Source organism: Neltuma alba, unplaced genomic scaffold (assembly GCF_004799145.2).
Source record: "Neltuma alba isolate B1F8T4 unplaced genomic scaffold, ASM479914v2 tig00012343_pilon, whole genome shotgun sequence".
Lineage (NCBI taxonomy): Eukaryota > Viridiplantae > Streptophyta > Magnoliopsida > Fabales > Fabaceae > Neltuma > Neltuma alba.
Window position 1 is genome coordinate 756,118 of NW_021636852.1, and position 10,231 is coordinate 766,348.

The 10,231-nt window shown below is 32.2% G+C and overlaps 2 protein-coding genes across 2 annotated transcripts; one reads left to right on the forward strand and one right to left on the reverse strand.

Moving 5' to 3' along the window:
* Positions 1-949: 949 nt before the first annotated feature.
* Positions 950-2,264, reverse strand: LOC114726174 (uncharacterized). The gene is made up of 2 exons (XM_028912738.1): positions 1,569-2,264; positions 950-997 (listed from the first exon to the last, which is right to left on the reverse strand). Exons 1-2 carry the CDS (start codon positions 2,262-2,264, stop codon positions 950-952), a joined length of 744 nt encoding a protein of 247 aa, XP_028768571.1.
* Positions 2,265-6,959: 4,695 nt separating this feature from the next.
* LOC114726148 (transcription factor bHLH118-like) lies at positions 6,960-8,256 on the forward strand. The gene is made up of 3 exons (XM_028912713.1): positions 6,960-7,274; positions 7,396-7,734; positions 7,827-8,256. The coding sequence occupies exons 1-3, from the start codon at positions 6,960-6,962 to the stop codon at positions 7,890-7,892; spliced, it is 720 nt and encodes a 239-aa protein (XP_028768546.1). The 3' UTR covers positions 7,893-8,256.
* Positions 8,257-10,231: the final 1,975 nt, after the last annotated feature.

The window sequence follows — 10,231 nt, forward strand, 5'->3', positions numbered from 1 at the left end:
AGACAAAAAAATAAAATAATTAAAATAAAATGAGGATTTTTTTTAATGATATGCAAATGCAACCTAAACTAGAGAAAAAAAATAAATTCAAAGAAAATATAAAGAGAAAAAAATTGACACTTAGTTTACTAAGAAACCAATTACTTGGCTCCCCCGGCAACAGCGCCACTTGATTTGAACATTTTTAGTCGCCTTGGGTTAAATCAAAAATAAAACCAAATTATGCAGTAAAGCACAACTCAGGTCGTGTCTCTTGAGGAGCTTTTTATTAATTCCTAAGTTGACTAAGTGACAAAGAATAAAAAGGGGGGTTGAAAAAGGATTTTTCAATTAATAAAACTAATTATGAAAATAAGAAATAAATCTAAACTATTTTTTGGGTATTTTTAATAAAGAAAGAATGAAAAATGCAAATTTGAATTTTAGAAAATCAGTCATGAGAATGCTTCTTGAAAACGGAATATAGCTATCCTTGCTTAATAAAGATGTGGGAGTAAAATAATGCACCGAGTTAAGAGAAACAACCCTAAACACAGTTTGGGTCAAGTAAATTTAACACTTGACTAACCTAAACGCTAGATAGTAATCAAATTATTAAATTACTTTTAAAAATTACTTGATGTGCAATTTAGATTAAGTTAATAAAACTTGTTTTCCTCTTAAAGAATGCTCACGGAGACACTCAATCGCAATACATCTCAATCATAAAATCTAACAACGCGTTAGATAAAATAAATTTAATGAGTGCAAAGTAAATATATATAAATTCAAATCCCAAGTAATACAATTCAAATTAAACTGCAAAAATGCAATTAACAAAAATTATAATGCATAATCTCAGTCTCCAAAATAAATAAAAAGAATCCTAACGCAGGAAAAATCTAATGAAGTTCAAGAGAAAATTAATTAGAAAACTAAATACTCCCCTAGTTGAAGCTCCAAGCTCAAGCTACTCTTCCATCTTCAAGAAGCACAGTGGAATTAGCCTCTCATAGCTCTAGAAGAATCCACAATATATTTGAAGCAATGAGAATCCATGGAGGCTATGGTGAAAGAATGGGTGTAGAAAATTTCTGCAGAAAGAAACAAGAAATAATGGAGGCCAAAGTTGATGATGATATCAAATTTGAGGGGAGATATATCCGAATCAAATTTGAAGGAGCAAGGATAATTTCTGTGTCCTCTTTTTGAATCCATAAAAATATAGATAATATCATAATATGATGCCATTCAAACTGTGTCTCCAATTTTCCTTTTTTTTCCTTATTTCCTTCCTTTCAGCTTTCCCATTATCTTTATTTCCTTATTTTTAAAGTCTGCAAAAGATAAATTGAGATACTATCACCAAATCCAAAATCAATTATTTAAAAAGAGATAAAAATATGATAAGATTTTCTATTAAATCTTTAATTTCATGCAATCAGTATTTGATTCAAAATACCCACAATTAATACAATTTATCCCATTTTAATTGATAAATATCTCCAAAAGATATCAAATAAGATATTAAAATCAGGATTTATCAATTCTTATTTAAAATAAATAGTCCTCACATGGCTACTCATTACTCTTCCTCCTTGGCTACGTTTATCCCCTTCCTCATTAACATTCTCAACTTGCATGGGTTCTAGAGTAGGGACCTTCTCAACCAGGACATTTTTCCTTTTCTTGACCCATTCTTTGAAGTTCTGAACAATTGGCATGCGCTCCACATGCATCTCCCTATCATCCTCCTTGTCTTCCATAGTAGCCAGGTTAGCAAATCTGGAACCACTTACTCCCTGCTTTACTTGTCCCTTCCTGTTATCAGCACCTCCTCTACGCCCTCTTCTAGAGTTTTGAACTACTGTCCAATCCCCATAAGGCCTAGTCTCCATCACCTGCTCCTCTCCTTTTCTATCTTCCCAGTGCTCCTGGTAGATCTTCTCCTCCTTACATTCCTTCTCAGTATGCCCATATTTCCCACAATTGTAACATAGCAAATGCAAGCCCTCATAGACAATAGGCCTTTCTACTTTACCGAGAATGTAAACTGGTAAAAGGGGTTTACTCAAGTCCACTTCTACCCCTACACGAGCATACCCTCCCCTAGCATGAAGGGAGGTTGACATGTCAACCTTGACTGTTCTTCCCACTTCGTTCCCCATTACCTCCAAAATCTCCTCGTCATAGTATTCTAAAGGCAAGTCAGGGAAACGGATCCAAACCAACACTTCCTCAATTGCAGCAGACTTCAGATCAAAGTTAGGTTTCCACTTCCTCATAGTTACATAATAGTCAGAAATCATCCATGGTCCCCCCCAGACTGCTAGCTCATAGTCTTCTAGCAAAGAGAAGTTCACTACAAAGAAGTCATTTGAGAGATCAGTTACCTTAATCGTTCAAGATTTGGCCCACATTTTCTGAAATCTATCCGTGATCATTGACAGGCTCATCCTCCTCCCTAAAACTTTGATTATCAGGCTTTGATAGTAGGGCTCACGGATCTTCTCCAAAGCACGATCAGAGAAGATGAACTCTGGAACCTCTAGCTTACCCCTATGATGTTTGATCACCTTCAACTCGGATCTAATTGACTCTAGTGGTTCACCAGCATCCTCGTTCCCATCCGTCTTCCATCCCTCCGAATTCGAAGAGTCGCCTCTCAGTATCTGCTTAAAAGATCTATTTATAACCTTCCCCTGACTGCTCTTAATCTTCTTGGAATTAAATGGGAAGCATCATGGTTAAATAATATGTCAACTAGGGGCTTAAATGGAAAAATAAATAATTAATCTTAAGTTTTGATATGTTGCCCCTAAATACTATATCTCTAATTCAAATCCTATTTGAATGAATAAAATAAAGTCATACTCCTATAAAAAGTGAATATTGAGCTACCTCAAATAATGCAATTTATTAAAATTTAAAACCTAATTAAAATTATGGTTCACGCATTACACGTGGAAGAAATTTCTAGTTAATGATAAAAGAGAACAACCAAATTAATATTAATATTAAATATCTTCTAATAAAAGCTAAATATATAAAATATCTAAAATTTCTATTAAGTCATAATTGGACAAATTTGATTAGAGTGAATGAATATACATGTGAATATGCATATATAAGTACTCTTTTATATTTATATGTTACAAACAAATACAGGATAATTACTTCTAAGAATTTCAGTAATTATAATTACTATAAGTTCGGAAAGGAAGGAGAAAAACAAAAAAGTATAGCATTAGGTTACATTTGTATTACAAAATTTTATTACAATCAAGATGAAATTGATTCATTTTGAATAAACTTTTGTTCAATTAATTTAGATAGTCGTAATCTAAATTTATTATATGGAAATACTTGGTTTTTTATTGGAGTTCGCCTTCTTGGGGAAAGCGGCTGGTATTCTAAATCTCATATGGAAGAGTTATTTACAGTATTTATTTAGTCCTAAATATAAAATCTATTTTCTAGTTTAATTTACATTACAAAATGAGTTTTATATTTAGGATTAGAGGAGTATTCATTTATGCTTAATGTGTATAAGGGTCTTATATTTAGGACCAAAAGAATACAAACATTAAGGGGATCTTGCCATTTCCCATAACATTTCTTTAACTTTCAGGAAAAAAGTTATTCTCGATAAATTCGGCTTGTCTAATTTAATTAAACGGTCATAATTTATTAAAAAAATACTAATTTATTTTGCTATCTCAAATCGAAAGGACTATTATACGTTACTGCTACTTTGAAGGATTCTATTACTTTTTTAAGGGAAATTCATACCAACAGAAAAATTAAAACAAGGAATGAAAATTCTGTCTCCTGAAGACATATCACATTATGGGATCCACAATAAATTAAAAAATCCATGGTAGTGAAAGTAGTGAGCCCATCATTACATAATAAAGCAAAAGCCAGTCAACCAAATTGTGTGTATGTTTAAGTAAATTAAGGGATAGTTTCCTAGGTGTTAGTTAACAAGACTTGTACTCTCTTAATTAATTTAGGCTGTGTTTGGGTAACACCCCAAACCATGGTTTGAGGAATAAATCACCCAAACACCCACCCAAAAACCAAAACCATGGTTTTGGAAAAAGCAAAAATTTTTGCTTTTGGAGAAAAAAGGGAGAGTGTGAGAGCCTATAGGATATGTATCTTGTTATTTTTTTATAAACATATTTTTTTATAAACATATTTAATCTTATATTTTATAAATATATATACATATTAATTATTTATTAATTATATTATCTTATGTATTATTAATTATGTTAATAAAAAATATTATTAACAATTTTATTCCTTCAAATTAAAATATATCATAAAATCTATTTTTTCTGTAATTATCATATTAACTTATTTCTTTTTTTTTAGTAATTTGTATATATAAAAAGTGCTTCTGATAACAACTATCCAAACACTCTCACTTCTCAAAATCACTTTTTTATAAAATCTATTCTTCCCAGAATCTATTTTCCAGAATCACTTTTCCAAACCACAGTTTGGTTTCATCCAAACACACCCTTAGTCATATTGTGTTACCAACAACCCTCAAACAAAGTATAAATATCCAAAAGCACATAAAACAACTATGACCGCTCAACTTTTAAAAGGACCAACATTATCTCAGAGACAGCTCACATCTATGGGGCAAAGGAAATTTAATTATATGTTTTGATCCTCTTGATCCATGCCTAAAAGTATTGTTTATATATTATACTCGTATATATGATATATAAGAGGGTGACAATATATGAAGATAAAGATAGTACATAAGAAGATATGTTAGTTAGGGTTTGTGATCTTTGAGGATCCTCAAAACTTCGTGGTTGCCTTCTTTAATAATGTCCCCCACCCTCTTTACTGTCACAGGTGGAATGGCACCTAAACGTTTTTACTTATATTATATATATATGCTTCACAATAAAGATCCACACACACACACACACACAAGCTCACTTTGTTAATTACACTTTTGCAAGTATATTCATATAAAACTTTCACTTAAGTCCTCACTCGCGCTGGCACATGGATCCGAAGGTGGGTAAAAGCTTTTACCATCTTGTGTCGTCCTCTTTAATCTTCTCGTCATCGTTCTCATTAGTGATCCAATAACTAAAATTACAATGATCATGATAATTTATCATAATCGAATATATAAAGACCCGAAATGAGCCTAACAACATTAATTAATACATGCGGCAATGAAATAACCTTGGCAATTACTCGTACAAATTAGTTTATTCTTTTACTTATATGGTACCAAGGATACCAACTTCCAAGGTCAAAAAAAACGAAAAAAAAGAGGAGGATACCAACTCATATCAGGCAGGGCTAGCTAAGAGGCTAAAACGCTTGGGTAGTCTCCCAAATAATGTATTCTCGATTGATCCATCAGCATTCAGTATCTACAGAAAATCCAATTTAATTGGAATTTAATTCACTAAAATATATAATAGTGCCCCATCAAGCCGCTGGATTATCCCAATATATATTTTAACAATGGGATAGATAAGCCGAATAAAAAAGTATATGTTTTATATGATTATGCACGGCAATTTCCTTTCCTTAATTATTTGTTGAGTTATTTACTGGGGGCCACTAGCACCAAATATTTAATTAATTATATCAAATCAATTAAATAACTTGCCGGTGGTAATAAATCAATGATAGAGGAAAAGGAACAGAAGAATTTATATCGCTGACAAATACGGCACGTGGTCTTAATAATTTTATCACATTTTTCTATTAGTTAATTGATCATTTCAAGAGTGAATGCATTACTAAGCCAATGCCCAATACCAAATGATTCCTTAATTACGGTCAACAACTCCGAATAGTTACTTTTAGATGAAGTAGTAGGTGATTTGTACTGTGAGAACTAGTGGTAATTAATTATTTAATTAATTAATTTGCTTTTGCACATGAAAATTAAAGCTAAATCAGCCACAACTTTTGACTAATATTTATATAAAAGTTTCCCTTATACATCGTCGTAACCCTCATCCTCACTAATTCAGTTAATCTGTCTCAATGTGATAATTATGCGCTAGATAAAATTTAGATTTGGGTCAGTCGAGGATATCCTGTCTGATTGTGTAGAAGAAATTTTGTTCATCTGTTCCAATCTGATTGCACTTGTCGTTGTGTCACTCAAAACAAACAAAGGATCAAACCATTTTAATTGTGTTAGATTGAAAACTCAGAGAGATGTGAACATCATGCTGCAATTGTATAAATCACCCATTAATATGGTCAGAAAGTTGATCTTTTGGTCAAGCCACAACTTAAGAGTTAAATGATATATTTTTCCCCCTCAATTGCACGTGATTAATTTTTGTTCAAAGCAAATACTCCCTCCGTTCCATTATAAGAGACAAATAACCGAAGTACGTTGATCAAAAAACAGTTAAAATTAGTTAAGAACAATTAATATGTAGTATAATTTTTTTCCAAAAATGCCCTCATTAATAAGGAGAGAGAGCATGAGAGAGAACAATTAAATTATTAAAAGAAAGAGAAGTGGGAGGGAGAGAGAGTGTGAGTTGGAGATAATAAATATGGGTAAAATAGTAAATCAACACAAAAAAGTAGAGACAACTTGTAAGTGTCTCTTATATATAGGAACATGCCATAAGCATCAAATGTCTCTTATAATAAGGAACGGAGGGAGTAATACTTAATATCTGTGTTAAATGGTTTACTGATGTGAACATGAACGGATGGCGCCGTCGGGTTGGATAATTGAACAGTGTTTCAATAATGATGACATAAAATGATTTCCTGTCATGATATATGTGAAGGAATCTTTGTCATTTGATTAGGTTACCTTACGGAATTAGAATATATACCCTTAAAACGCATCATCTAGCTTCTCTCTGGCCTTTAGCCTTAAGCCGCTCCCACCAATAATTCAAGAATAATTTAGAGAACTTTTAGGTTTCTGCATATCATTGAGCACAGAGATCATCATGTTTCCTTTACAACGCGGCAATGAGCTGGTGATCCAGTTTTCCAGGAGTCCGGATCCTCAGAACCACCAAAGCAAGATCTCAGAAGATCCGATTCTGGATGATTATGCTTCTCCTCGTGTCAGCAATTCAGATAAAAAAATTGGTAACACCGCAAGAGGGAATATACTTTCTCAGGCTATTAGCAATAATAATAGTCCCAACGAAAACAAGAAGAAGAAGAAGATTCACAGAGAGATTGAGAGGCAAAGGAGGCAAGAAATGGCTTCCCTTTATGCTTCCCTCAGATCCCTTCTTCCTCTTGAGTACATCAAGGTGAACAGAATTCCTATTCTCCTTCTTCTTTCTTCTGGTCATTAACTTTGTAATCTTGTTTCCCAAAAACCCTATCAAAGTCGAGGAAAGTTTTTCTCATGTTGCGGTTATTTAATTTCAGGGAAAGCGATCGATATCAGATCACATGAATGAGGCAGTGACTTATATAAAGCACCTACAGAAGAAAATTAAAGAACTTGACGATAAGAGAGATGAACTGAAGAAACACTCATCAGATAATTCTAACTTGGAAACCCCAGATGACGGCCAACAGAAATGGGTAAGCTTCACTGTCCATGAGAATAATGGTGTTGTGGGAATCGAAATTATCAGTAACTTCAAAGATGAAAGGTTCTTACTCTCAAAGTTGCTGGAATTACTGCTTGAAGAAGGACTTGAAGTTGTTACTTGTCTCTTTACCCAAGTCAATGGTAGAATACTTCATAGTCTCCACTGTGAGGTAAATAAAGTGCATACTTATTTTATGTATATATTGTATATTTCATTTAAGCTAATTTTACTTTAGCTAATCATTTAGTATTTGATCTACAGGTTAACCGTTCCAATAGTGTAGATCTATCTGAGCTGAGAAAGAAAATTGCAAGTTTCATTTCTTAGAGATGTTCAGGTTATGAATGAAGAGCCACACACACACACACACACACACACAGCTTTTAGCTTTTATCCTTTTCTAACTGGATGATTAGCCAAGTTGGGTGAGTTTATGTACAAATTTCCCGCTGTCTGTTGTATACCTTAATTTTTTTCACATATAATGAGGGAAGGAAAAGGAATGCATGAGCACAGAAACATTTTAATAATTTCTTAATTTGTCCTTCCCCTTGCCATCATCGGTGCTTTGCTCTTGTAAATTTGCTGGTCTGCAATACTTCACAGTACAGCGGTTATTGAAGTATTGTTTAACAATTTAGGTTTTCATGGTTTCTTTGTAAGTATAAATGATGAATTTCAGTTAATTGATGTGAGCTAAATTGTTGGATGAAACTTCTCTTTCTAAGACAGATTTGTTTTTGTTTGTCTTCTCCTTGAAAAATCTTAGGTGCCATGGTTCTTTTGTGAATTCCATGTTAAATGCGAGAGTAAATATTCATCAGGCATAACTCAAAAGGTTTCAAATTAAATTGCGGCTTATGACTGATCTGTCTTTTTCGTGTATTAGGACTAACTGTTGCTTCTGCTGAGTGCTTGTAACAAGCATATAATACTGCCTGGTGTATCCTGTATATACATATAATCTGATACTACGATAGGGCCCTTTGTGCTATATATGAATTACAACATAAAAAGTTTTGGTGGTTTTTTAAGTGAATATATAGCTTGGTGTGCATGTATTGATGATTAAAATTAATTAGGTATAGATGCATCCTCATTATTGATTATAATTCTGATGAAAAATTCATATTTACAAAGAGTGAATACATTTTTCTATTCACTACGTCGTGCTTTTGGAGTGTATTACTATTAATTCTTTGGCAACTACATATGAGGAGGACAAATTTCTACATATTGACCTAATACTCTGAATTGAAGCAACTTATCATATAATGATTTTGCTATATATCTTCAACATTATTCTTTTCTGACAATTTGCAACTCTTGAGCTTTTCTGTGTTCGGTTTTAGATAATCAACATATATACAATATATGCAAACTTCCTATTTATTGTTGTATATCTTCCTTAAACTCAATTCATACATATATAAGATTCACCAATAATGTGAAACCCAGGTATCAATGTAGTTCGACCATGATTCATCTCACGTTTAAGAGCTTCAAGAAAAATTGTTTGCCTGCATGTTGTCCCCAGTTAATTAGGTGAATAATTTATTCATTTGCTTGTCATATCCTTAATTCTTATTAGAAATTATTCAAATGCTTGACCTTAGAAATGCATTGGTGATATATATATATATATATATATCTATAAATAGCAACCTTGTTATTAATATGTGCAACAAAAATAAGAAAAAAAATCTGAGTTTTACCAGCATATCCAATAAACTAGTACTATTTTAGATATCTTCATGTGTTGCGTGGTGCTCTCCCATGATTAACAATATTTTTAGTAGTTGAAATGGTTGACTTGTTATTACAATTAACAATAGTAGGATTTTGTTACACCTACCCCCAAAGACTTTCAAAATTTTCTGCGCAAAATACCATGTCATCTGGAACATGTTTAAGGCATTCATTATTATAGCCTAACTAACAAATCATCAACCTAACAAGACGAGATTATAAGATCAAAATTATTAAAAATATTTTCAGGACATTACGCACGGAAACATATCTTATATAACCTGTTTATATATATATATATATATATATATATATATATCAAGTCTTAGGGATATATATTCTTCTTGATTAAGGCCATGTATATATAAAGACTTCTTTAATCTCTAAGCATAATTTTCTTTCCCTTTGACATCGAAGCGAACACATTGTTCAAGCTGAACTTGTTTTCTCCTAAAATGCCACTCAAAATTAAGTTCATTTATAGGAGTTTCATTGATTATTTTGGGGCGAAAATGTAAGTTAGAGTAACCCCATGTTAGAAATACTCAACAAATTTTGATTTATTCCAAGCACAAGTAGAATATTAGTAAAAAAAAAAAAAACTTCTGCTACTCCTCTGAGTTCATCGCAATATTGCTCAATTTCCCATATTGACCTTTATTTTCTTAACGGTTAATGTGACGAATGTAGATGGAGACGGTACTTTTTATTCGATGATTTTTCTTGAGTTTATATTAAACTAGTTTGTGGTGTACACTCACACACATAAATTATTACTTAATGATATTTTTATAAGCATTGTTTTTTTAATGTTTTTCTTAGTTGCTATAATTATGATTATATGCAACACTACGGACTTTTCTACTCTATACTCCATCTGGTCCTTATTATAGGCAACTTCTAAATAAAAATTTTAA